We start from the raw sequence: 27,968 nt of genomic DNA on the forward strand, positions 1-27,968 counted from the left end.
CTTTTTTTCTACAGGTACAAAATTGTTTTTTACAAGTTACTTTTGCACCATATGCATACTCAAATGCGGAGAACGAATTTCACCCCCACTTAACTGTGATTTATCAGCGGTACGTTGACGCCGCGATCTTATTTTGAAAACCCACCCAGGAAGTACGTCGGCAGCCCACTGCGGCCCACTTTGTACTCTCGCTGACGTCTCACCGGTAAAAAAAAAAAAAAAAGAAATCCACCAGCATCGAGCGAGCTGGTCCATCTTCTTCAGCAGGCCGACTGTGCTCGCCCGTCGGCGGCTTGACGGATCCCGACGGAGCCGCTGTCCATCCGGACCGGAGGATGATGTACTGACGGAATTCGGCGCCAGGAAGCGACGCAAGGACTCGCTCGGAGGGTCAGCGGGGACGCCAGAGCTTCTTTTTCTTCTTCTTCCTTTTTTCTTCTTCGTTTTTTTTTCTTTTTCTTTTTTAATTTGCCACAATGTCAGCACCAAGGAGAGCCGCGTGAAGCCGCCTCTCCTCACGCGTCTCCCCGCTACCCTCTATACCACCCCCGCCGGCCTCCTGCGGGATGAACAGGACCACCTGACCGGCCGGCCGGCGTGCACGTGCACGTGCACGGCCACGGGGGGGCCGCTGGCGGGGAGGACGCGTTCGCTTCGGATGTTTGCATGAGACACCGACACCGGGCACGACTCTGCTGCTCTGACGAGGACGACGAGGTGAGGAGAAGGCGGCGGAGGAGGAGGAGGAGGAGAAGGAGGTGGAGGAAGAGGGAGCCGAGCGGCTGAAGGAGGCCGGACAGAGGAGCTCGTCGTCCCGGGGAGGGGGAGGATGTGAAGATGGGCCCGCTGGTGGCGCTCGCGTGGCTCTTGAGCGGCGTCGTGCACGGCGTGCACGCGCAGGGCGTGTACGGTAAGCGCGCACACACACGTGACCTTGCGATGATTGACAGACGGAACAGGTAGCCGCCCCCCCCCTTTGCGACGTCAGTGAGGGGAGCCTCGGGTCACATGACCCCAAACCTCGTAGGCGGGAAACACCTGTCAAGGTCACCTGGAACAGCACACACCGGAAGTGGAGTGACACAGAACAGCAGTTGGGCAGCTGAGTGCTTCCGGTGTGAGGTCATGTGACCCACATCTTACGTCACGGGTGCGCGGCGCGTGCGTGCGTGGGGGATTTAGGCGGCAACATCTGCGCCAATGTTGATGTTTGGCTGATGACGAGCTGCGAGATGGCGGCAACAAGTCGTCGTCATCATCATCATCATCATCATCATCATCATCATCATCACAGTTAGGTTAGTTAGTTAGTTAGTTAGTTAGGTTACAAGTCATCAAAATGCTGGCTAGCAGCTAAGCTAGCAGCACAAAACGTTTGAAAAACTTGCTGAGAAGTTCCGAAAGGGTTTTGAAATGTGAGCTGAATTTGTTCCTTGAAAAAAAATCACTCGTATCTCAAATCATTCTTTCCCCAATTGAAATATATTCATCCACAATGTACAAAATTCAGTTTTTAACTATAATGATTTTTTTGGTGCTCAGCGTACAGTGTGCTAAATAAAATCAAGGGCAATCAAAATCATTTAATCGGACAATATTAGCGCTAAAAAAATAGATTTTTTTTTCAAATTTTTATTTTATTTTTTACACTTTAACACTATTAAGCATGGGCCAATTTTGACCCTATAAAAACCGTGAACAAAAATATTGCTTACGGCCATAATGACCTTTTTTTTTTTTTCTTTTTTTTTTTTAAATATTTGAGGAAATAAAAGCAGAATGTTTTTTCAATTTTATTTTTAAAGTTACAGCATGTATTATTTAGCGCTAGCTAGTGGTAAACTAATGATTCTTCATCCTTAAAAAAACATTATTAATTTCAATAACATGCAAAAAAATATGTTAATGTGATTACATATAGGTGGCGCTGTGCTTTACATACGGCTGACATGTTTGGCCGCCATCTTTACTTATGGATACCCGAAGGTTTGAAGAACCCGATGGGTTGACCGCCCGCCCCTTACCTTCCACCCTGCAGGTGGGCGTCCCTCAGCATCGTTAGTCGGGCTTCAAGTGGCTTCATGTGGCGCCAGCACCACCAACTGGCAGGGAGGTCATGCCAACTGCAGCATGATGGCTGACAGATGTTATGAAAATGAAGAAATGTTGCCAAATTGGACGTCACTTCTGAATAAAGACTGCAGCCAGCTAACAGTTCATTTCAACATCCATTTTTCTGTTGATTATTCAAAATTCATAACAATAATAATAATTCATTAATTTATAGGCACCTTTCAAGGCACTCAAGGTACAACATAATAATAATTTAAAAAAAAAATCATTTAAACATCGCTTAATCTGTTGATTTTCCATAATTCATAATAATAATAATAATAATAATAATGATAATAATAATAATACATTTAATTTATAGGCACCTTTCAACGCATTTAAGGTCCCCGTACAACATAATAAAATTAAAAAAAAAATCATGTAAACATCGATTCATCTGTTGATTTATCCATAATTCAAAATAATAATAATAATAATAATCATCATCATAATTCATTTAATTTATTGGCACCTTTCAAGGCACTCAAAGTCACCGTACAACATAATAATAAAAAAAAACATTTAAACCGATTTATCCGTTGATTATCCATAATTCAAAATAATAATAATAATAATAATAATAATAATAATAATTCATTTAATTTATAGGCACCTTTCAAGGCACTCAAGGTCAACGTACAACATAATAAAATGTAAAAAAAAATCCTTCAAACCGATTTATCTGTTGATGATCCATAATTCATAATAATAATAACAATAATAATAATAATAATAATAATTCATTTAATTTCTAGGCACCTTTCAAGGCATTCAAGGTCACTGTACAAACACAAAAAAAATTAAACATTGATTTCTCAGTTGATTATTCACAATAATAATAATAATAATAAAAATAATAATAATAATAACAACAATAACAATGAAATTTATAGGCACCTTTCAAGGCACTCAAGGTCACCATACAACATAATAAAATTTTTAAAAATTCATTCAAACATCGATTTAATTATTTATTTAGTTATTTTTACATTAGACTCACAAAATTGCAGAATAATGAGTGGCTGAAATTCTGGCAATCTGAAGTTCAACAAGCTCACACAACCATGAATCAATGATGATGCAAATCGTTTGTTAAATAACTAAGCTGATCATCAAGCAGCTGTCGATTAATCGATGAATTGTTGTACAAGAGTGATTGAAAAAAAATGCAAACCAAAGAAAGGAGATGAGTTGGAGCTCACATTCTTCATTTTTCTTTCAAACGTCAAGACAAAAAAAAAAAAAAAAAAAAGTTAAAGAAGCATCTGAGCGGGAAGCTATTTTTAGAATGGCCCCGCTGGGGGGGGGGCGGGGTCACCGCAAACTTCATCGGGACACGCAAAATGTCATTAGGCTTCAAAAAGTCTTCGTGGGTGCAACACGCACGCACACACATCTTGCTGGGCGTCACATGACCGGTGACGTCCTCTCTGATTGGCTCCCACTGATTGGCGTCTGCGTGATTGACGGCTGGTCACTGCTGGCTTAGCCCGCTCTCTGATTGGCCGTATCGAATGGCCCGCCCTCCCGTGCGTGCGTGCGCGCCGCTCTTCCATTCATCATTGCGTCCTCTGGTGGCTTCATTACTTAAGCATGAGCGTGTGCGGCTGCCAGCCAATCAGGCAGTAGCGGTTATTTTTGTCCGGCCCACTGACTGACTGCGGCCTTCTCGGCCCACAAGAAAAAAATGAGAGGAAGTGAGTAAGAGTGAGGAGGGAGGGGTGCGGGGCATCTTACATAATATCGCCAACAGATGAAAGCGAACGTGCGACAACCTGAACACTCAAAGCGATGACATCACGTCAGCACACGCAAACAACAACAACAACACTGCTGCTCATATTCGGCATGGTCAACGCGCACACACACACACACACGCACACATGAAATGCCAGGTGTGTGTGCGTGTGCGCATTTGATGACATCAGCAGTCAGAGGAGACAAAAAAAAAGAAAAAAAGACAGAAATCCAAATCTAAAAATAGAAGCGGCAAAGTAGGACATCCTCGCTCGCTAGCTCAGCCCCTCCCCTACCTGCTTTTCTTTCACTCGCACCTTGTCCTCTCGCTCACTCGTCTTCCTCGCTTTCCTTTGCATGAGACTACATCACAGTTCAGATCACGTGACACATCGCCGTAACCTCACAACCACGGGGGTCGGCCTGAGGTCGCCGTGCGTGTTCCAATTTGTGCTCATATTTGTTTGTGTGCATGTTGATTGTGTGTTCATGTGAGAGAGTTGGCGACTATGTGTGAGAGTGTGTGTTTGTTTGATTTGTTGTTGTGTGTGCGCATATGTGTGTTTGTGTGTGCCACATTTTGATTGATCATTACAGAATGTACAAAAATAGCCATTCTGATGAATAATGACGAATCAAAGATTGAACACAAAAACACAAATCAAACAAAATACCGGTTAAGTTTACAAAAAAAATATCAAAATATTTACACGCCTTGTGTTTATTTTTTAATTTTCTGTGTGTGTTGGAACTCTTATTTACTTACTTCCTGTTTGGGCAGAAGTTTATTTTGGATGTATGCAGGAATGGTAGAATGACGTCGGAGACGGCAAATTGATTGAGAGAGCGCGAGAATGTTTGAAGAAGGTTAAAAACAAGTTTGACGCACGGCGAATCCCACATTCAAGATACTTTTTAGCCCGGTTGAAAGTGGCAAGTAGATTGATGTTTTTGTTCACCTTTTGAGTTTAATTATCCTGACTTGCTCTGTATCGAGGAAATGTAAACATGTTTGATTGACGGTATCGTGTTTGTTTTCATTTTTCCAGCTCTTACGGTGTAAGACGTTTGGTTTGTGTGAGACAAAGGGAAGGAGAATTAAAAGTAAACTTAAGACCACCAGTAAAGCTTCATTAATCAACCGACGCCACATGTTGTATGTCTTGATATGTGTGCACGCGCGTGTTTGTAAGATTCAGACAGAAGTAAGATTTAAGTTAATTTGTTAAAATATATATTTACTTATACATTTACGTTTCTATAATTATTATTTACACATTTATATATTTTGGTATTTTTTTTATTAGTGCTGTCAAACGATTACAATTTTTAATCTGATTAATCACACTTTTTAATTTTGATTAATCACGATTAATCATCCAAAATTACTTGCATATTTGCCTAATATAAAATAAATACATAATACCGTAAAATTTTGACATTAACGCATTTTATTATCTGAATGTCATTTGCAAACATTGATTAAATGCGTGTACACAATTGCATGCATGCGTGTACTGCTCAAAACATAACAGCATCATATCAATTGGGTGCAATTCAGCAATTATTAATTAATTAAACTCAAATTACTTTTTATTAATCTAAAGTCCCATCGGGGTGTTTTTTAAAGTGAAATTTACCACCGACTGGAGTCACCCCGCAAATTTTGGAACAACAGGCGTAGGAAATGCCGTGCATTGACCTAATCACTGACCTGCGCAGCCTTCAATGTAACCATCCGCGGTTACGTTCAAGGCTCAAGTGTGCTAGAAAAAAATAGTGCGATAAATCTGCGTTAATACGTGATCAATGCGATAATTTTCTGTGATTAATTAATCTATTAACGCTTTAACTTTGACAGCCCTATTTTTTATACAAGTAGCTAAATTGACGTGGTGAATCTGCTATTTTCATTTACTTACGTTTGCTAGCTCCTGATTACAGTTACAGTTGGTCAGCTGACGAGTGTTCAGGAAGTGCAGTGGCTGTCGCTACGTGTGACTAGTAAACAGCGTTGTTACAGAAGAAATAGGTCTCCATCTCGCGTCCTCATTTTCTAAAGAGTGGTCCATTAACCACCAACGAACCCTCACATTACATGTGTATCGATGATCTATATATATATTAGGGGTGTTAAAAAAAATCGATTCGGCGATATATCGCGATACTCCATCGCGCGATTCTCGAATCGATTCAATAATAGGCAAAATCGATTTTTTTTTTTTTTTTTTTTTTTTTTTTTTTTTTTTTTTTTTTTTTTTTAGGATTCACACCTTAAGCATGGAAGAATGTTATATGAATGGAACATTAAGCCTTAATATTTTATTTTAATGCTGTTTAAACATGAAACAGATTACAACCTCTATAAGACTGAAATTTCAGATAAATAAATAATACATTTTCATATAAATCTTACACTCTACAAGCTTACTGATTAGTATTTTCTAAATTTGAATGAAAAAAAATCGCAACAATCGACTTAGAAATTCGTATCGGGATTAATCGGTATCGAATCGAATCGTGACCTGTGAATCGTGATACGAATCGAATCGTCAGGTACTAGGCAATTCACACCCCTAATATATATATATATATATATATATATATATATATATATATATATATATATATATGCCTGGATAGGCCAAGACTTTTGAAGTCACATGGCCGCCATATTGCTCCTCCCAAGAAACGTTTCTTCTTTTTTTTTTTCCCACCCCTCCACTGCCTCGAGCTGTATATGTGTCACCTGTACATATACCGTATACCGGTAGTTGATACAGTAGTCTGCTCGCTAGGTGGGAGTCACAAGATGGCCGCCATGTGACTTCAACAGCTTGCACTGGCGCGTATAGGCTATCGGCTATCCAGTCATATCCTGTCCTGTGACATCACTTCCTGTTTCAATGCCTTGAGTTAGTGATGGCCATTGCAGTTCTTTTAGGTGAACTGAATCACTAGAAAAGAAAAAAAAAAAGGAATGTGCTTCTTTAATTTTTTTTTATGAAGTTACTTTTTATATTCAACTGTAATAATAATAATAATAATAATAATAATAATAATAATAATAATAATAATAATAATAATAATAATAATTACAGTAGACGACACCCACAGTACACGGAGAGGATAATAAATCCATTAAAGATATCCCCAACAACGTCATCTCCCCGCTGCTACAGAGCGGGGCACACCGTCATGTGCTGGTTAGAGAGAGACTGTCACTCGCTCTATTTTGTTTTTATGCGTTTGCCCCCAACCCAGTACGTGGACGGACACCACATTAGCCGTTAGCTTGGAGAAACACATGATAATGAAAGCTTGTCCCCGCTAACACGGAAGTACAGTAGTGGCGTTTCTGTGAGTAGTTCCTTCCTTGGCAAATCATGAATCACTCGTGGCAAGACTACAATCACTCACTCACTGAACTTGTATGACAGTACGTTCACTCAATGAATCGTACGCAAACGGGAAATGGAGGTAGCACGTTCACACACTGACTCGTTCGCGAACCGGAAATGGCAACAGCCGCAACACTCATTCACTGAATCGTTCGTTCCTGAACCGGAAATGGCAACACCCTCGCCGACTGACTCGTTCACTTACTGAACCGGAAATGGCAATACAGTCATTCACTGAATCGTTCCTGAACCGGACATGGCAACACGTTCACCCACTGACTCGTTCACTCACTGATCCGATCACGTCTTCGCGAACGGGAAGTGACTCGTTCGTGAACACCAATAGTGAGGCTGCATGTGTAGTAAAATCCCGCCCACGTCTGACGCTAGCTTCTGATTGGTCGTTCGCGAAGACTGACGGCATGAGCGTGGCTGCTCTCAAATGAACTGAGAAGAGAACGAACCACTTCAAGAAGTGACCTGTTCACTGAAAAGATTCGTTCTAAAGAACGAATCGGTCGTGACCGACACAACACTACCTTGAGTCACATGTGTCGAGATCCGGTCCTCGAGGGCCAGAGCACTGCATGTTTTCTAGGCTTCTCTACTCCAACGCACCTGATTCAAGGATCAGGATAATTATCAAGCTCCTGCAGAGCTTGCTGATGAGCTTAAATCTGAATCAGCTGTGTTGAAAATGGGAGGCCTTGAAAACCTGTAGGACTGCGGCCCTCGAGGGATTCAGTTTGACACCACATTTTGAGTGGACTTTTTGCACCCGGCGACGCCAAATGCTACGACACGCTAATGTCATGGCGACGTGATTTGGGGGGATAGGAGGGGGTTAGTGCCCCTCCCACTATTGTGACCTTGATGTCATTTTGATTATTTAATAATGAAATAAGTGTTGCGTTGCCACAGAGACAAGCAAAAAAAAAAAAAAAAAAAATTGGAAAGTCTTCAATTCTGGTTTTAAGGTGAAAATTTTGTATGTCGCGCGTGTGTGTGCCACAGCACCACCTACAGTTCGCATCGTGCACTCGGGACAAGCTTGCAACGTGGAGGAGGAACGACCCAGCGAGCGAGTTTACACCATCCGAGAAGGAGAAACTCTGGAGCTCGTTTGCCTGGTCACTGGACACCCACGACCGCAGGTCAGTATCGAATGGGGGGTGTTAACTGTTTCCGATTCAGCCACTCCCATTTTTTTTAACGAACACAACAATTACAAGGAACAAAATGCCGCATTACCACTTGATCACTTGAGATTTGGATCTCTTGTGCTGCATTTGGGAAGTAAGAGTTTTGCCCACTTCAAACCAGGAAGTGAGTACAGGAACACCCTTTGAACTGGCACATAAGTGAAGTGAAGTCAGAAAAAAAAAAAATTCAATCTGATGTCACGCCGCAAAATGGGACAAAGAATGGCAAAACCTCATTTACATCATTATAGAGATATTTATTTATTTTATTTTATTTTTTATTTTTTTTAATTAATTTTTTAATTGAATTTAATTCTTAGAAAGATGGCAAAACATCATTTACATGATTATAGACATATTTATTTTATTTATTTATTTATTTATTTATTTATATATTTTTTAATTGAATTTAATTATTCAAAAAAGTAACTTGACTGAACCCAACGCGATTTCAACTGACTGCGTTCACCACAACAAACAATTCATCGGAGTCGGCCATCTTTGTTTACGTTTGCTTTGAATGCTTTGAATGCTTTGAGATTTTATTTATTTATTTATTTATTAATTTATTTTATTTTTAAATTATTATGGCACAGTTCTGTTTTGTGCCAACACTGTTCTGTGGGATGCCGTCAAGCTGAAGAAAGAGTCCTATCGGGCCTTTTTGGCCCGTGGGACTCCGGAGGCAGCTGACAGGTACCGGAGGGCCAAGCGGAACGCGGCTTCGGCGGTTGCTGCGGCAAAAACTCGGGCATGGGAGGAGTTCGGTGAGGCCATGGAAAACGACTTCCGGACGACTTTGAAGAAATTCTGGTCCGCCATCCGGCGTCTCAGGAGGGGAAAGCAGTGCACCATTAACACTGTGTATAGTGGTGATGGGGTGCTGCTGACCTCGACTCGGGACGTCGTGAAGCGGTGGGGGGAATACTTCGAAGACCTCCCCAATTCCACCGACACGTCTTCCTTTGAGGAAGCAGAGTCTGGGGACTCTGAGGTGGGCTCTCCTATCTCTGGGGTCGAAGTCACTGAGGTGGTTGGAAAGCTCCTCGGTGGCAGGGCCCCGGGGGTGGATGAGATCCGCCCGGAGTTCCTAAAGACTCTGGATGTTGTGGGGCTGTCGTGGTTGACACGCCTCTACAACATCGCGTGGACATCGGGGACAGTGCCCCTGGATTGGCAGACTGGGGTGGTGGTCCCCCTTTTTAAGAAGGGGGACCGGAGGGTGTGTTCCAACTACAGAGGGATCACACTCCTCAGCCTCCCTGGTAAGGTATATTCAGGGGTGCTGGAGAGGAGGGTCCGTCGGGAAGTTGAATCTCGGATTCAGGAGGAGTAGTGTAGTTTTCGTCCTGGCCGTGGAACAGTGGACCAGCTCTACACCCTCCGCAGGATCCTCGAGGGTGCGTGGGAGTTCGCTCAACCAGTCCAAATGTGTTTTGTGGATTTGGAGAAGCGTTCGACCGTGTCCCTCGGGGAGTCCTGTGGGGGGGCTTCGGGAGTATGGGGTACCGAACCCCCTGATATGGGCTGTTCGGTCCCTGTACAACCGTTGCCAGAGTTTGGTCCGCATTTCTGTCAGTAAGTCGGATTCGTTTCCGGTGAGGGTTGGACGCCGCCAAGGTTGCCCTTTGTCACCGATTCTGTTCATAACTTTTATGGACAGGATTTCTAGGCCCAGCCGAGGTGTTGAGGGAGTCCGGTTTGGTGGCCTCAGCATTGCATCTCTGCTCTTTGCAGATGATGTGGTGCTGTTGGCTTCATCAAGCCGGGATCTCCAACTCTCACTGGAGCGGTTCGCAGCTGAGTGTGAAGCGGTTGGGATGAAGATCAGCACCTCCAAATCCGAGACCATGGTCCTCCGTCGGAAAATGGTGGCGTGTCCCCTCCAGGTCAGGGATGAGATCCTGCCCCAAGTGGAGGAGTTTAAGTATCTTGGGGTCTTGTTCACGAGTGAGGGCAGGACGGAGCGGGAGATCGACAGGCGGATCGGTGCAGCGTCTGCAGTGATGCGGACTCTGTATCGGTCCGTCGTGGTGAAGAGAGAGCTGAGCCAAAAGGCGAAGCTCTCGATTTATCGGTCGATCTACGTTCCAACCCTCACCTATGGTCACGAGCTGTGGGTCGTGACCGAAAGAACAAGATCCCGGATACAAGCGGCCGAAATGAGTTTCCTCCGCAGGGTGCCCGGGCTTTCCCTTAGAGATAGGGTGAGAAGCTCGATCATCCGGGAGGGGCTCAGAGTCGAGCCGCTGCTCCTCCGCATTGAGAGGAGCCAGCTGAGGTGGCTCGGGCATCTGGTTCGGATGCCTCCTGGACGCCTCCCTGTGGAGGTGTTCCGGGCATGTCCCACCGGCCGGAGGCCCCGGGGAAGACCCAGGACATGCTGGAGAGACTATGTCTCCTGGCTGGCCTGGGAACGCCTTGGGATCCCGCCGAAGGAGCTGGTTGAAGTGGCTGGGGAGAGGGAGGTCTGGGTTTCCCTCCTAAAGCTGCTGCCCCCGCGACCCGACCTCGGATAAGCGGAAGAAGATGGATGGATGGATGGAGTTCTGTTTTGTGTTTTGAATTAATAAAGAAAACAAAAAACAAAACTTCAAGCTGTCGTAGAGCGCAGCACTCCCTGTGCAATCACTTCCTGTTTGCTCACTTCCTGCTTGTTCACTTCCTTCCTGTTTTTGCGAGCAGGTCCGCTGGACCAAAACAGCAGGGGGCGCTTCGGAGCGCCAAGGTGACTCGTGGGCGCACAACGACACATTGAAGATCGAAAGGATCGGCCGCCACCAGGGGGGGCGCTACTACTGCAAGGCCGACAACGGCATGGGGACGCCCGCAATTCGCTCCATACGCGTCGACGTCTACTGTGAGGCCACGCGCATGCACGCGTACAAAAAAGCGTTCTCCGAAGGCATCGCTTGTGATGCCTTCGAGGACCGTCAGGCATGTCTGCTGTCTGCTGTTTTGCGCAGTTCTGGACGAGCCGCTGATCACGGTGCACCAAAGTGTGGGCGACGCCAAGGAGCTCTTCTACGTGGAGCGCACCGTCTTCCTGCGCTGCGTGGCCTCGTCCAACCCGCCAGTGCACTACACCTGGCGGAGAGGTCGCCAGGTGCTCTCGCAGGGAGCGGACGCCGGCGTCGACATCTACGAGCCCTTCTTCACGCAGGTGTGGCGCTCGCGCACACCGACCCGTCTCTCATGTCAGCGCCAATTCACACACTCTTGCACTCACATGCTCTCTCACATACACTCTCATACTTAATATTACACTCACAATTGCTCTCACAAAAAACAAACCCACTCTCACACTCATTTTTCACTCTTACACTCGTTTTATTTTATTAATAGGCACACATTGGCAAACACACACTCACTCGCTATCTATCTCCCTCTCTCACAAACACATTTACAGACCTCACTCTCTCTCACACTCACAATCTCACACATACACACATCAAAGCTCAGACACATACACACGCACAGACAACCTCACGCACCCTCTGTAACATACATTTACACACAATCTCATACATACTATTACACTCACATGTGCTCTCACACAACCAAAGCCACTCTCGCACACAAAATCTTTCACGAATAGGCACACGATGGCAAACACACACTCACTATCTGTCTCTCTCTCGCACACGCTGTTACAGATCTCACACACACTCTCTCATAGCCTCTCTCAACTCACAATCTCACACTCAAGCTTTCACGCACATACACAAACACGCATAGACAAACTGACGCACTCTCTGTAACACACATTTACACAAAATCTCATATTCTATTACGCTCACATTTGCTCTTACACTCACCAAACACATTCTCGCTCTCACAATCTTTCACTCATAGACACACATTGGCAGACACACATTCACTCACTATCTATCTCTCTTTCTCTCGCTCACATTCTTACAGGGCACACACCGCCTCTCTCACACTCACAATCTCACGCTCACACACATACAAACTCACGATAACACACATTTACACAAACTCTCACACCTACTATTACACTCACACATGGATTCTGTCTCTCTCATGCACTCTCGCTCACGCCTATACAAATTGTCTAGCTCTCATGTCCCGTTGCGGCCAACGACGTCCTCTTCCAACTGATTTTTGCGTTTTAGGGCGAGACGAAGATCCTGAAGTTGAAGAATCTCCGCCCTCAGGACTACGCCAACTACACGTGCGTGGCCTCCGTCAGGAACGTGTGCGACATTGCCGACAAGGTGGCGCACTTCAACCTCAACAACAGGACGGGTACGCATGCACGCACGCACACACGCACGGCAGGTGGGGGGGCGGTGACATGACAGCAGGCGTGTTTGTGTTGGGCGTCAGCCCCTCCCTCCATCAAGCTGCTGCTGGACGAGCCGCTGGTGGCCAACCCCGGCGAGACGGTGACGCTGGTGTGCGTGGCCTCGGGCGGCGACCCGCCACCCACCTTGCGGTGGCTGCGCCCCGGCGGCGAGCCGCTCCCCAAGCGGAGCGTCAGCAAGGGCGGCACGCTCACCATCCCCGCCGTCGCCGTGGACGACGCTGGCGCCTACAGCTGCCTGGCTGACAACAACGTGGGCAACGCCGCCAGGAAGTCCGCCAACGTCCTGGTCCGAGGTACGTCGTCCTTCATACTTTCTCCATGAAGTCTTGCCAAGTACGAGCATGCGCGTCGGCGCGGACGTTATGTAACGCGCCTTCAAGTGACGCACACGCCAACGTTTTTTGCAGGCGTTTACGGCTATTTATGGACACACACACAAATACATGCACAGACACAAACTCACACATATATGCACACAAACAAGTACATTGTGACTCCACCCACTTCCCCTTTTGTGACTTACAGACACTTCCTGTTTGTGGACATGTACATGAATGGGATCCTCGTGGCTAAAGCTAGTGGGCAGCCATCTTACGTTGCCACTGTGACTGGCAACTTTGGATTGTTTTGACTGGCAACGCTGTCGTGATCAGTGGCATGTTTTTATGCTAGCTAGGATATCCTCTATGGAGTCATGATGAGAGACTCGCAAAAAGTCAACTTCAATGTTGGCATCGACCATTTAGATTATATTATCTCAATGTCATGAATTTTGACTAACAGAGGTTAGGTTTACAATTTGTCGCATTTTTTTTTTCTTGATGGATTGTTGATGGTTCTAACAACATGATGCAGACACATGGTGATAAACCTTAGAAGAGACAAAAGTCGTAATCTTAGCAATGAAATGTACATGCAGTGCTTCTCCTATACTTATTGGTACAACTATGTCATACATGGTGAAATTTTCACCGTAAGAGTAGAAAATAATGTGAAAACGCAACGGAGAAATCAGTGTATTCACGTTAGTTACGAAGCCTCAATGAGTGGCAACGTAAGATGGCCGCCAGTGGCTTCGTGTCAGCAACATTGACAGTCCATTCATATGTGAGATGCTGACACACTAACCTGCTTGTGACTACAAATGCTTTCTGTTTGATTAAGCACTTCCTGTTTGTGCCATCCCATTTCCTATGTGTGACTGCAGACACCTATGTTGTTTTGATACATGCAAAGAAAAACTTTACTGTTGCCATGGTTATGTAAATTGCAATAACTTAAAAAAAAAAAAAAAAACTACACTCTTCCTGTTTTGACTGGGAGCTTCCTGTTTGTAACTCCACCCACCTCCTGTTTGTGCCATCCCATTTCATGTATGTGACTACAGACACTTCCTGTTTTGACTGGGAGCTTTCTGTTTATGACTCAAAATTTCCGTTTATGACTCCACCCACTTCTTGTTTGTAACACCACCCACTTCCTGTTTGTGCCATCCATTTCCTGTCTGTGACTACAGACACTTCCTGCCTATGTTATTTTGATGCATGCAAAGAAAATCTTTACTATTGCCATGTTTATAGAAATTGCAATGTTTAAAAAAAATAAAATATAAACACTTCCTCTTTTGACTTCGAAGTTCCTGTTTATAATTCCACCTACTTCCTGTTTGTCCCATCCCATTTCCTGTATGTGACTACAGACACTTCCTGTTTTGAATGGGAACTTCCTGTTTATGACTTCACCCACCTCCTGTTTGTACCATCCCATTTCCTTTATGTGACTACAGAAACTTCCTGTTTTGACTGGGAACTTCCTGTTTATGACTCCACCCACTTTCTGCTCATGCCAGCCCATTTCCTGTATTTGACTACAGACACTTCCTGTTTTAACTGGGAACTTCCTGTTCATGACTCCACCCACTTCCTGTTTGTGCCATCCCATTTCCTGTATGTGACTACAGACACTTCCTGTTTATGACTCAAAATTCCCGCGTACGACTCCACCCATTCCCTGTTTGTCGTTTGCGCTTGTCGGTCAGGCCTGCGCAAGGCTCGCTTCTGGATCACGCCGGACCCGTACCACAACGACGACCACATCCAGATTGGGCGCGAGGTGAAGATCAGCTGCCAGGTGGAGGCCACGCCCCCCGAGGAGCTGCAATTCAGCTGGCTGAAGAATGGCCGCCCGCTGCGCAGCTCCGAGCGAATGGTCATCACACACACCGACGCGGAGATGTCGCCAGGCGTCACCAACCTGGACATCATCGACCTCAAGTTCACCGATTTTGGCACCTACACCTGCGTGGCGTTGCTCAGGGACGGAGGAAGTCCAGAGATCAGTATCGATGTCAACATCTCGTCCACCACAGGTGAGGAGGGAGGGGAGGGGCCATTCCGTTGTTGGTTCTGCTTCCTGAACTGGACCCTTGCTTGGCACGCGGTTGCAGTTCCGCCAGAGCTGACGGTGCCCAGGGGGCGCTCTCAAATCATCGCACAGGAGGGCGACGCGGTGGAGTTGCAGTGTTTGGTGTCAGGCAAACCCAAACCTGTCATCCTGTGGGCTCGCGTGGAGGAGAGTCCGGCGGCGGTGGCGGTGGTGGCGGCTGAGACAGCCGTCGGGGTGCCGGCGGGGGCGCCTCCGCCGCCCGAGGACGCCGGCCAGACGGAAAGCCCCGACGGCGTCTTGAGGCTCACCAACGTGACGCGGGAGATGGGCGGAACCTACCGTTGCCAGACCAGCCAGTACAATGGCTTCAACGTCAAACCGCGACAGGCGCTCATTCAGCTGCTGGTTCAGTGTGGGTAACGCGCGCACGTATGCTTGATGGCTGCCTGACCAATTGTAACCGGGTGCCACGTGTGCCGGTGCAGTCCCGCCGGTGGTGGAGCCGGTGTTCTCGGAGGTCCGCCAGGCTCTGGGCCGGGCCTTCTCCCTGACGTGCCGGCTGCTGCGCGCCCACCCGGCCCGCCTGCTGCGCTACGAGTGGAAGCTGGGCTCCCGTCTGCTGACTGTGGGCCAGTTTGACGAGCAGCGCGACGACACGCACTACCAGGTCCGAGCGCTCAACCGCGAAGGGTACGGCGAGTACACCTGCGACATCAGCAACGAGGCCGGAGCAGGGAGATGCACCTTCCTGGTCACTGGTTAGTCACACCACACATGCATCACGGGGTACTTTCATCTTGGATTTAATTTCCTGTTTGTGCCAACTCACAAATCCTTCCCACACACTTCCTGGTTATGATTCAACACTTCCTGTTTGACTCCAACCCTGCTTGTGACTCAACTTAGATCCTGTTACTGAATCAGTACTTCCTGTTTGACCCCACACACATCCTGTTTATGATTCGACATTTCCTGCTTGTGACTCGACACTTCCTATTTGACTCCAACCCTGCATGTGAACCAGTACTTCCAGTTTGACTCTACACACTTCCTTATTCTGATTCGAGACTTCCTGTTTGACTCCAACCCTGCTTGTGACTCAACTTACTTCCCGTTACTGCATCAGTACTTCCTGTTTGACTCCACACACTTCCAGATTATGATTTGACACTTTCTGTTTGTAAATCAGTACTTCCTGTTTGACTCCAAACACTTCCTGGTTATGAGTCGACACTTCCTGGTTGTGAATCAGTGCTTCCTGTTTGACTACACACACTCCTTGGTTATGATTTGACAGTTCCTGTTTGACTCAACTTACTTCCTGTTACTGAATCAGTACTTCCTGTTTGACTCCACACACTTCCTGGTAATGATTCGATACTTCCTTTTTGACTCAACGTACTTCCTGTTACTGAATCAGTACTTCCCGTTTGACTCCACACACTTCCTGGTTATGATTTGGCACTTTCTGTTTGACTCTGTTAACTTCCTGTTTTTGAATCAGCACTTCCTGTTTGACTCCAACCCTGATTGTGACTCAACACTTCCTGTTTGAGATTCTTGACACTTCCTGCTTGTGACTCAACATACTTCCCGTTACTGAATCTTTTTTTGTTTTTTTGTTTTATTAATTGAAAAATCAACATCCAATTCAAACTGAGCACAAAAAACAGAGCCATCTTATTTGTGACTTGACAAATCTTGAGCATGCACATGGAGCGTAAACTCAACTTTTGACCAATGAGACGCCCAGTTTCGAGTGACGTCATCATTCGCAGGTCATTAGCTGATGATGAAAATCATCCTCTCTGAAAATATCCCCAACAGAGCCGTAGCAGAAGAGCCGACATTTATCCGGAGGGGCTTAAATGACACACACGCATACATACACAACTCTTTAAGCTCCTCCCACTTGAAGTGTGAAGTTGTGGCTGGTTGTGTGTGTGAGAGGATTTGACTCGTCATTTTCCCACCCGTCAGAAGTAAAGACGTCTCCATGCATCACATCTCAGGCAACCCGCCGAGAACCCCCCTCCACCGCATGCCCCCCCGTCCCCCTACCCTGTGAAATCTCTTTTTGAGTTTGCCTGTCAGCATGCTGAGAGACTTCCTGAGTTAAGCTTCTTAACGCCGCGCACTGCAGCACGGCTTCTTTGAAGACGAAAAAGCCATCTCAGCACTCGTGCAGGATGAAGGAAGGTCAGGATGGTCATGAGGCAGAACTTGAGTCGATGCCGGCCGGGAACGATGCAGGATGATGGTCATGATGTCCAGATGAAGGTCATTAGAGTGTTTGATACAGGATGATGGTCAGGATGCGTGATGAAAGGTCATCATGTGGTCTGATGATGGAGATTATAGTCATGATGCAGGATGAAGGTCAAAGTACTGGATGATCACAAAACACGATTAAGGTCATTATAGTACTCTAATGACCTCGTGTTTTGTGACCACCTTCCTACATCATGAAAATAACTGAAAATTTGTACAGGATAATAGTTATGATAAAACTGGTGGTTATGGGACTGGATTGCAGTCATGATGAAGGTCAAAATAAAGGAAAATGACAATGATGCTGGAGGATTTATGGAAGACCAAAACTGCCAAAATTCAAAATAAATAAATGGTTAAATAATTTAAATGAATGACTAAATAAAGAAAGAAATGACTAAAAGTAAAAATAAAAACAGATATAAAAAAAAAAGATAATTCAAAAATTAAATACAAATGTATTTATTTCTGTATACCTATTTTTTGGGGTTTAATTTTTAAATTATATTTATTTTTTTATGTCCGTTTTTATTTTCACTTTTGATCATTTATTTATTTATTTAGTCATTTATTTATTTATTTAGTCATTTGAAACGGCCGAGTCCAACCCAACACACGTTTAGGACCGCCCCCCCTCATTTTACTAACATTTTGTCCTGGCAGTATGGACCAAAACTGCCAAAATTCACGATAAATAAATGACTAAATACTTTAATAAATGACTAAAAGTGAAAAGAAAAACGGAAAAAAAATTATATATAATTCAAAAAATTAAATACAAATTTATGTAAATATAAATTTTTTGTTGTCTTTATTTCCATATATATATATATATATATATATATATATATATATATATATATATATATATATATATATATATATATATATATATATATATATATATATATATATATATATGTTTAGTTTTTTTATTTAATTTTTTATTTAATTTTCAAATTTTTATTTTCACTTTTGGTCATTTATTGAGTCATTTATTTAGTTTTGAATTTTGGCAGTTTTGGTCCTCCATATAGGAGAGGATGGTCATATTTGTAAGATGCTGGATGAAGGTCGCGATTGTAACACCATTTTTGCTGCAGACAATCAGACGAGAGCTGGCAGTCCGAATAAAACTGTGACAGGAAGTTTTTTTTTTTTTTTTTTAAATACACTGTCACTGTCACCATGGCGACAGCCGAGTCAACCAATCACTACTCTCCGTTTTCTTCTTCTTTGGACCTTACGCGTGCAGACTCTTCGGTTTGGCATCACGTGCTAAATCCACGTGGACGAATAATCGATCCGTCGCCGTTTGTACCTCCGCCAGGGAAGGCGTACCCGCCCGAGTTCTACTACGACACGCCCGGCGCGCTGTGGCAGAACCGGCCGCGCACGTACGGCTTCACGCTGCAGTGGACACAGATGGAGCCCGCAGGCGTGGACCGCATCCTGGCCTACCGGCTGGGCATTTGCCAGGTGACCCCGCCCACTCGCGCCCAGCAAACCTACTCGCCCCCAAAAAAATAAATAAATAAATAAAAATCCTTGCTCCAAATGCAAGTAGTAGTTTGGGCTGGGCAGCAGGGGGCGCTAACATGGGTGAACGTGTGTGTGCGTGAGGTGGGGCAGGGTCGCTGGTGGGAGCAGGAGATCCCCATGGAGGGCAACATCCACAAGGGTCAGCTGTTGACCCACAACCTGACGGAACTGATCAAGCCCGAGTCGTACCTGGTGCGCCTGACGCCCATCACGCGCTACGGCGACGGCGACGCCACCGAGCGCCTCATCGCCTACAGCGGTCGGTACTTCCTGTTTGCGTGCGTGCGGGGTCAAAAGAAGGCGTATCTAACCAGGGTTGTGTTGTGTTCCTCCCGCAGCGCCGGTGAATCCGCACCTCAGTGAGTACGCCTTTTTGTAACCCGATACGGATAACGGTATCTGAAAAAAAGTGGTATCAAACATCCCTAGTCATAATAATAATAATAAAGTACAGTTCCGTTGTATTTAGCTTTCGAGTACAGAACATATGCAATGAATAATTTACTTTTTTTTTTTTTAAACATTTATTCAGTTCTAATCTATTTTTTTTATGTTCAATACATTTTGAAGTATTAAAGTACAGTTATATATATATATATATATATATGTGTATATATATATATGTGTGTTGTAATTTATAATATAATTCAGTTTTTTATTTGCCTATTTTCATAATTAGCCTTTTTAGAACTCTGTTCTATTATAATTGTATATTTTATTATTTATTATATTATTATTTTACCCGCGACCCTTGTGAGGAATAAGCGGTCAAGAAAATGGATGGATGGATTATATTGTGATTTTATATATGTATGTATTGTTATTATTATTATTATGTTTTTTATTTGATTATTTTCACAATTTAAGATTGTTCAGTAAGCCTTTTTTAGAAGACTTAGTTATCAAGTATTCATCGAGTATTTTGATCATTTTTTGGAGTTATTATGTAACGTCGTCTAATTTGTAGACGGAAAAGTATTTAGGTAACTTTTGTTGAATACATTGTAAATTTTGGAGTATATAAGTAACTTTTAGGGAGTATTTCAGTAGATTTAAGGGAATTTAGGTAACATTTGTCCTGTATTTTGCAAATTTAAGAGTATTTAGTTAACTTGTATGGAGTATTTTAGTACAGTATTTAAATGACTTTTTGGGATTATTTCACTAGATTTTAAAGTATATAGGCAACTTCTAAAAAGTCAATTTTAGATGTATAAGTATTGAAGTCACTTTTCGGAATATTTTAATCGTGTGTTTACATAATTTAGAGAGATTTTTTTTCCCCAGTACATCCCGGAGTATTTAAATAACCTGTAACAATTATTTTTTTTAGATTTAAAGTTTGATTACTTTTAGGCTGTATTTGAGTAGAGTTAAGAGTATTTAGGTAACTTTTATGGAGTATCTTAGCATGTTTAGGGGTATTTAGATCACGTTGAGGGATTATTGCCGTAGATTTAGCAGTATGTACTAGGCAACTTCTAAGGAGTAAATTTTAGATTTGAGAATATTTAAGTTACTTCTAGTGAGTATTTCAATAAATTTGAGTATATTTAGGTAACTTTTAGAGAATATTTCGGTAACTTGTCAGAAGTATTTCTGGAGATTTAAAAGTAGTTTGGTTACTTTTATGGCAGATTTAAGACTACCTATTCTTTTAATATATTTATGATTATTTAGGTAACTTTTAAGAAGTATTTGAGTACATCCAAGAAAGTTCGGACTTGCTGCTGCTATCTATTGTATGTTGATCTTGATCATTATGTTGGCATTTGGAGAGAAAGTATTTTTTGCGGCGATATTTGGTATGAAAGGTTGAAGCACACTTTGAAACTAGACTAAGTGCAATTGCTGAACAAATTGCGTGGGAATGCTGAAAGCTGATGAAGGAAATAGAAAGATAAAATTATCAAAATAAATCAATTGCGGCCATTTCCGTCAGTGTCAACGTGTGTGGACATTATCACATGATGCATTGTGTGTGCGTGCGTGCGCAGGGGAGTTCCAGTGTGCGTTCGAAGACGAGGCCTTGTGCCTCTTCTCTCAGGACAAAAGTGACGATTTTGACTGGACGCGCCACAGCGCCGCCTCCCGCGACACCAAGTACACGCCCAACACCGGACCCAGCGCCGACCGACGGGGCTCCAAGCAAGGTCGCGCACACGCACACACTTCAAACATGATACCAGGTGGACACAATTTGAATTTATTCATTTTAGGGGTGTCACGCGATTCAAAATTTGAATTGTAATAAATCGCATGAAATCCGTAGTTAACTCACAATTAATCACAAATTTAATATCTGCCCTAAATGTACAATAAAATTATTTTTTTTCTAAGTTTTCATATTCTTGTTAACATAAAAGTGTGTGTGTGTGTGTGTGTGGGGGGGGGGGGGGTAAAAATATGGCTGCATCTTTTAGTTGTTGATGCAGTAATTTCATAATTCATAAAATTGAGTTAAAATTAAAAAGATGTACTGTACTGAAAAAACAAGTTTGATATTGATTTGTGTTGGTATTTTTTTGCCACTAGATGGCATAATTGCATTTGTAAGACATTGGTGACAGCTCAGTGCATTTTTTGAATCTTTAACATGAAGTAACTTGTGAAATTCTGCACATTTTTAAAATAGTAAAATACAACTTGATCCCAATCTCCACAAATATATGCATTATTATAAAATGTATTACTGCTAAATTTTGACGTGGACGTGTCTTCTGCATTGTGACTGGAATTCCCCCAGACAGGCTTTCCAAGTAAGGGGCGGTCATTAATCGCGCGTTAAAAAAATTAGTGGCGTTAAAGGAACTTTAAATTAACTCAAAACGCACTCATTTTGACACCACTAATTAATTAATTTTTTTCCTGCGTGTCAACTCATTGACAGATCCACCAACTTTCACGTGACTGGCTTTGTTGGCTGTATTTAAAAAAAAAAAAAGAAAAAAAAAAAAATGAATCTTGGAAACGTTTCAAAATGGCTTCTTTAGAACCAAAATGGCTTACTTCCTGTGTCTTTCAGGGCATGGCCTCTTGAGACTTTTTTGTGGGTCTATTCATGAATGACATGTCTACCAAATTTCATGCTGCTATGTGAAACTGGCTCCAGGGGCTGAATTTTTGCCAAATTTGTGTGTGCGTGTGTTCAGCACAGGAAAAAAAGAAATGGGAATTTTAAGGCAGATTAAGTGCATCATCATAACAATACAAGTCCTTTAATCTGGCATGCATGCGCACGCACACACTCAAATAATTCCCCACTTTTTCTGTAAATCTCGTTGGCGTTAACCCCGCCTACTTTTTTAAATCCACTTGTATAAATAGGCGCACGCGCCGGATGCGTCACATGACACACACAAAAAAAAAAACACGGGAGGAAGATTCCCGCCGGATTTGCCGACCCTTTTGGGATTTCATTCACTTCCTGTGTCACGATGAATAAATTGGACGACCATTTTGAGTTTATTAACGTACATATTGTGGCGTCCCCGCAGGTTACTACGTTTACATCGAGACGTCGCGGCCCAGGACGGAGGGCGACAAGGCCCGCCTCCTGTCACCCACCTTCAACACGGGCTCCAAAAGTGGCGCCACCTACTGCCTGGCCTTCTACTACCACATGTACGGCAAGCACATAGGTGAGTTGGCGTGTTAGCGTGAGCGTTGGTTAGCCAGAGTTCACGTCCACTTCCTGTTTTGGGTCATAGGATCGCTGAGCGTCTTCCTGCGGCAAAAGGGCGCGTCGGAGGCCTCGGTGTGGAGTCTGAGCGGTAACCAAGGCGACCGGTGGCGCCGCGCTGCAATAAACATTCACCCCAGTGCCGACTTCCAGGTATTTGCATTTATATTTTTTTGCAAATTTGCAAAGTGGCAAATTTGTGAGGATTTTATATATATATATATATATATATATATATATATATATATATATATATATATATATATATATATATATATATATATAAGTAGCAGATTTGCACAAAAAAAAAGAAATTGCAAATTTGCACAAATTGCGCAATTTTGCTATTTTTTTTGGCAAATTTGCAACTTCATAAAGTGGAATACAATCGTACATATGTAAGTTTATAAAGTCGCAAATTTGCAAGAAAAAAAAAATCAGAAACTTGCAAGAAATTTTCTAAATTTACACTTTATAAACTGTATAAAAAGTTTTTTCTTGGAATATTAACCCCCCTCCCCCAAAAAATTTAAAAATAAAAATAAAAAATTGAGTCGCACATTAAGAGATATTTTTTTTAGATTAATATTCTAAGAAAAAAATTTACACATTTGCCACTTTACAAAGTGGGAAATTTGCAAGAAAAAAAAACTAAAAAATTTGCGAGTTTATAAAAATTTGCTCAATTTTGCAATTTTTTTTGCAAATTTACGATTTTATGAAGTGGCAAATTTGCGAGAAAAAAAACCTAGAAACTTGCAAGAAATTGCAAATTTGTGCAAATTGTGCAATTTGTGAGAAAGAACTCATAAATTGCAAAGTCCCAAATTTGTGCAATTTTTTGGGCAAAATTGACACTTTATAAAGTCACAAATTTGTGAGTTTTTTTTCTCGGAATATTACCCTACCCCCTCTAAAAACTATATATATATATATATATATATATATATATATATATATATACATATATATATATATTTTACTAGGGGTGGGAATCTCTGACATGAGGCCGATTCAATATGTATCTCGATACACAGGTTGTGATTCGATTGAGAAACGATTATCTTTCAGAACAGAACGGTTCGATTAAGTTTGGGAACGATACAATTTTCAATTCGATACGATTCATTTCAATATTCAAAACTTATACTGACATTTGTTGCTTGTATACATTAATTTATATATTGAATCAATTATCTAAATAGACCGCAACCAAAGGACTGGGCGATATGAAAAATGTATCAGTTTAAATATTTATTAGTCGTTATTGACAGTTATAATTGTTTTTTTTTATTTTATTTTTTTTTTTATTAAAAATAAGGATCAGGGAAACAAAAGGCTGATAATTCAATTTGAAATATAAATATTTAACCTTTAAAAAGACACAAACACAATTAAACAGAATATGTACACAGTGTGAAGTATTTCAGAAACATAAATTTAAGGTCATAAAATAAACCTACCGTCCAGCCAAAAGAAATATGAAGCCACCTTATGGAACAATAAATCTACCAAACACATTAACTACTTAATATATAATATATAATATTTCCAAAAGTGCCCTTCCCTTTTTATCAACAAATTTTGTTTTTCTTTTGCCATCACAGTCATTTTTGGTTTATGTATGACGTCTTTTTTTTTTTTTTTTTTTTTTTTTTAAATCACTACTGTTCATGTTTTTATTTATTTATTTTTTTTGGGCTGTCTTGCGGGCACGTCTCAGTTCTCCTATCTGCTGCTCGTGCTAGTTGTAGACATTGACAGGGAGCCACAAACTGAGAAATGAGATACTTGCAGTGTGCTTTTAGCTTAGCTGGTGTGTTGGCTGTGGGACATACCTGTGTCGTTTGAATCCATGCATTGGATCGTCACGGGAGTTTTTCTTTTGGGTCGCGTGCAGTACCAATTCTTTTGGGTCGCGCGCAGTACCAACTCGGGGACATACAAGTGCACCAAGAGGACTCGATAGCCATGGGAAATACCGAGATGTACGGCACTGCTACTGTCTTCAGTTGCATGTTGTCACTCATTGTGCGCGACCGCGCGAGCACGCACACTATCCTATGCCGTGTCGCGAGTCCGGGGTTGACAGTGCAGCCACACCATGCTAACGGCTAAGCTAAGCGCTGTGGTGTTGCGCGTTGCTCAGGTGGTGCTGGAGGGTGTTCGCGGCGCCGGAATCGAGGGCGACATCGCCGTCGACGACGTCACTATCGAGGAGGGCCAATGCAAAGACCCGCCGTCCAACAGTGAGTCACAGCATCACTTCCTGTTTCCCTCACTTCCTGTTTCTGTCATTTGTTAGTTATTTTCAAAATGGTTTCGCGCGTATTCTTGAAGAATGACATCATCTCTCTTTCAGACCTGATCTCACTGGCCCCGCCCCGCCCGCCCCCCTGGTGGCTGCTACGCCTCACCCTAAGCTTGACTCTGATTGGCCGGCAGAGGTGACATCACCACCACGGTGTTTTAGCTCCACCCCCGCTTTCCACGTCGATGCTGACGGCCTGTTAGCTTAGCATTCCCCCCTAGTTGTTTTGCAACCGCAACCCCCGCTGACCCCTCCTCCAAGGTCAAACTGACTTAACCCCGCCCCCTTTCCCCGATTGGTGACGGCGGTCCGCGTTTTTTGTTGCTTCGGGGTGCGTCCGCCATGACACTCAAGTGCCTTGAGGAAACCCAGCGGGGAGTGCGCCGTCTTCGCGGCAACTGGTGGGAAAAAGGGACGATTCCCAAAACACGAAACGTCCTGATTGGTTGGATGTTTCCAAAGTGGGCATGGCTGAAGGTTTTTTGCGATAAAGTCCACAGTGTGGAATTTATTTTTCAATCAAGCACAAAAGACGAACGCTGGAATTTTCTTCCCCACCTGCTGAAGGCAAGGGGGAAAAAAAAAAAAAAAAAGTCAACTTCCTGTCCAGGCAGGAAGTTGTGGAGTGATGTCGGCGAGGACCTTTGTCGACACTTTTCCTTCCTTCAGCATGTTTGACGAGCAAAATGTTGGACTGGAGACAATAAAAATGATTTTTTGTCAAGTTGAGGCGATGATGTCATCACTTTGGTTGTCTTGTGAAGAAGGAAGTTTTACCATTTATCACCACTAGGTGGAAGCAGCAGCACTTTCCTCAACTTTTACTACTATGACAACATTTTGAGAAGAATTTGTTTACAGAGGGCAAATAGCTGACACATTAGAAAAAAAAAACTGTTCAATATCGCATTATTACGTAGCACATTTTGCATTTGAACGTGATGAGATAGTCGTCCATTGTCGCACTCAGTCAGCAGAGTCTCGCCTCTCAGCGGCCAGACACACAACTTGAGCCGACGGGGAACGGGATGCCAAATCCGACCCCACTGCAGGGACAGAAGATCCAGCCGAGCGGGCAGGGGCCACGGGTCGGATGAGCATAGACGGCTGAGAAGAGGAACCAAGTCTGGGCTGGCCAAAACCAGCAACATTGTGTGTGACCCTCCTGAAGGACCCTGTGGAGGGTCAGATGAACGAGAGGGAGAGGAGGGAAAAAGCATACAGAAGACCTCTCGGCCAACGGTGTGCTAGCGCATCCTGGCCCAGCGGGCTGCTCCTCTCCCTCAGAGAAAACCAGAGGGGGCAGTGAGTGGACTCCTCGGAGGCAAACAGGTCGACCGCCGCTTTGCCGAAGCGCCTCCAAATGACGCTGACCACCTCCGGGTAGAGACACCAGTCTCCCTGAGGCGAACGGGGGCGGGACAAAGAGTCCGTCGACTGGTTGGCAATGGCTGGGAGAAACGGCGCAGGCTGGCAAGGCGGGGAGCGGCCCATTTGAGTAGACGTTGTGAGGCCCGCAGTAACTGGGCAGACCTCATCCCTCCCTGATGATTGATGTGATACACAATGGAGGTGTTGTCCGACCACACCAGAACATGTCTCCCAGCCACACCTGGCAAAAAGTGAATGAGGGCCAGATGCACCGCTCGCAGTTCCAGCACATTGATGTGAAGCGACCTGTCCGCAGCAGACCACTGACCCTGAGCAGTTCTGTGTTGCCCAACTGCACCCCAGCCACTCAAACTGGCATCGGTGGTGACCACTTTGCGACGTGCTGTAGGCCATTTTATTGTTGTTCACCTTTGACAAAGTGGCGACGTGACGCATCACAGGGTAACAAGCGACGGTGACATCAGATGTCATCTCCACGACGATCACCATGCGGCCGATACAGTGACTGTCGTGTTTTCAAATTTTGTAATGTGTAATTTTGAGTGAAGGCTGGCTTGTTTTATTTTTATTTTATGTAAAACTTAAAAAAATTTTTTAAAAAAAACACAACAGCAACAACAACAACAGAATGGGAGCTGCCCTCAGTAAGCAATGAATTTACACACTTTTCTGCTACTTCTTATATGTTTAACCATAGGGATATGGCATTAAAGTTTGCAGCCCAATAATATGTGCACAAATTTGGAAGAGAAAGCCCCCCTACATCTTTAGGTCTTTCCATAAATTCCTTTCGTATGCGAACTGGTTTATTGTCCCATATAAAAGAGGAAATAATTTGATTCAGGCTCTTGAAAAAAAGATTGTGGTATAAAAACAGGCAGTGCCTGAAACAAATACCAAAACTTAGGTACAATATTCATCTTTACAGAATTTGTTCTGCCAATAAGGGAGAGCGGTAATAGAGAGACTGTATGAGTTAGACCCCACGTGATATACCTTGTATAATATTACTCACCACTTCAGTGGATGTTATGGAAAGTGGATCTTCTAAACAGCTCTCCAATGCATACAATTAGCTGGCTGGTTCTAAAGGCATATAAAAAAAAAACAGTTTAGATACCATAAAACCAAACATCCATCCATCCATTTTCTTGACCGCTTATTCCTCACAAGGGTCGCGGGGGGTGCTGGCGCCTATCTCAGTTGGCTCTGGGCAGTGGACACCCTGGACTGGTTGCCAGCCAATCGCAGGGCACACCTAGACAAACAACCATCCATACTCACAAGCACACCAAGGGACAATTCCGAGCACCCAATTAACCTGCCAGGCATGTCTTTGGAATGTGGGAGAAGACCGGAGTACCCGGGGAAGAACCACGCGGGCACGGGGAGAACATGCAAACTCCACCCAGGAAGGCCCGAGTCTGGACTCGAACCGGAGTCCTCAGAACTGGGAGGCGGACGTGCTAACCACTCGAGCACCGTGCCGCCTAAAACCAAACAGTTAATTGGAAACATCAAAGTTCTTTAGCCTAACCTGCAGCTGTTGCTCCTTGGCTTCTCTCCCACCTAACTGAGGAGAGTGAATTTGGAACAGGTGCTG

The 27,968-nt window shown here is 43.8% G+C and overlaps 1 protein-coding gene and 1 long non-coding RNA gene across 3 annotated transcripts; one reads left to right on the forward strand and one right to left on the reverse strand.

The window, feature by feature from the left end:
- The first annotated feature begins 182 nt into the window (after positions 1-182).
- Positions 183-25,702, forward strand: mdga2a (MAM domain containing glycosylphosphatidylinositol anchor 2a). Of its 2 annotated transcripts, XM_077537979.1 has the most exons (17): positions 186-910; positions 8,265-8,404; positions 11,138-11,312; positions 11,419-11,615; positions 12,589-12,721; positions 12,803-13,075; positions 14,821-15,150; positions 15,229-15,579; positions 15,653-15,925; positions 18,769-18,917; positions 19,062-19,239; positions 19,319-19,339; positions 20,978-21,133; positions 22,478-22,621; positions 22,691-22,815; positions 24,812-24,911; positions 25,025-25,702. In XM_077537979.1, exons 1-17 carry the CDS (start codon positions 838-840, stop codon positions 25,111-25,113), a joined length of 2,907 nt encoding a protein of 968 aa, XP_077394105.1. In that variant the 5' UTR covers positions 186-837; the 3' UTR covers positions 25,114-25,702. The 2 variants fall into 2 exon arrangements, with proteins under 2 accessions (XP_077394103.1, XP_077394105.1); XM_077537977.1 differs by having other exon boundaries at positions 183-910; positions 14,821-15,579.
- LOC144031165 (uncharacterized) lies at positions 17,229-27,930 on the reverse strand. Its single transcript, XR_013287458.1, has 3 exons — positions 27,903-27,930; positions 27,381-27,451; positions 17,229-17,509 (listed from the first exon to the last, which is right to left on the reverse strand). It is a non-coding gene; the product is annotated as an uncharacterized LOC144031165 (long non-coding RNA).
- Between the last annotated feature and the right edge of the window lie 38 nt (positions 27,931-27,968).

Source organism: Festucalex cinctus, chromosome 12, assembly GCF_051991245.1.
Source record: "Festucalex cinctus isolate MCC-2025b chromosome 12, RoL_Fcin_1.0, whole genome shotgun sequence".
Taxonomy (NCBI): domain Eukaryota; kingdom Metazoa; phylum Chordata; class Actinopteri; order Syngnathiformes; family Syngnathidae; genus Festucalex; species Festucalex cinctus.

Coding starts and splice junctions, on each gene's coding strand:
- mdga2a (XM_077537977.1), top strand. CDS start 838: ATGGGCCCGCTGGTGGCGCTCGCGTGGCTCTTGAGCGGCGTCGTGCAC. Junction 19,240..19,318: donor GCGCCTCATCGCCTACAGCG/GTCGGTACTTCC, acceptor TTCCTCCCGCAG/CGCCGGTGAATCCGCACCTC. Junction 21,134..22,477: donor CCGACGGGGCTCCAAGCAAG/GTCGCGCACACG, acceptor GCGTCCCCGCAG/GTTACTACGTTTACATCGAG.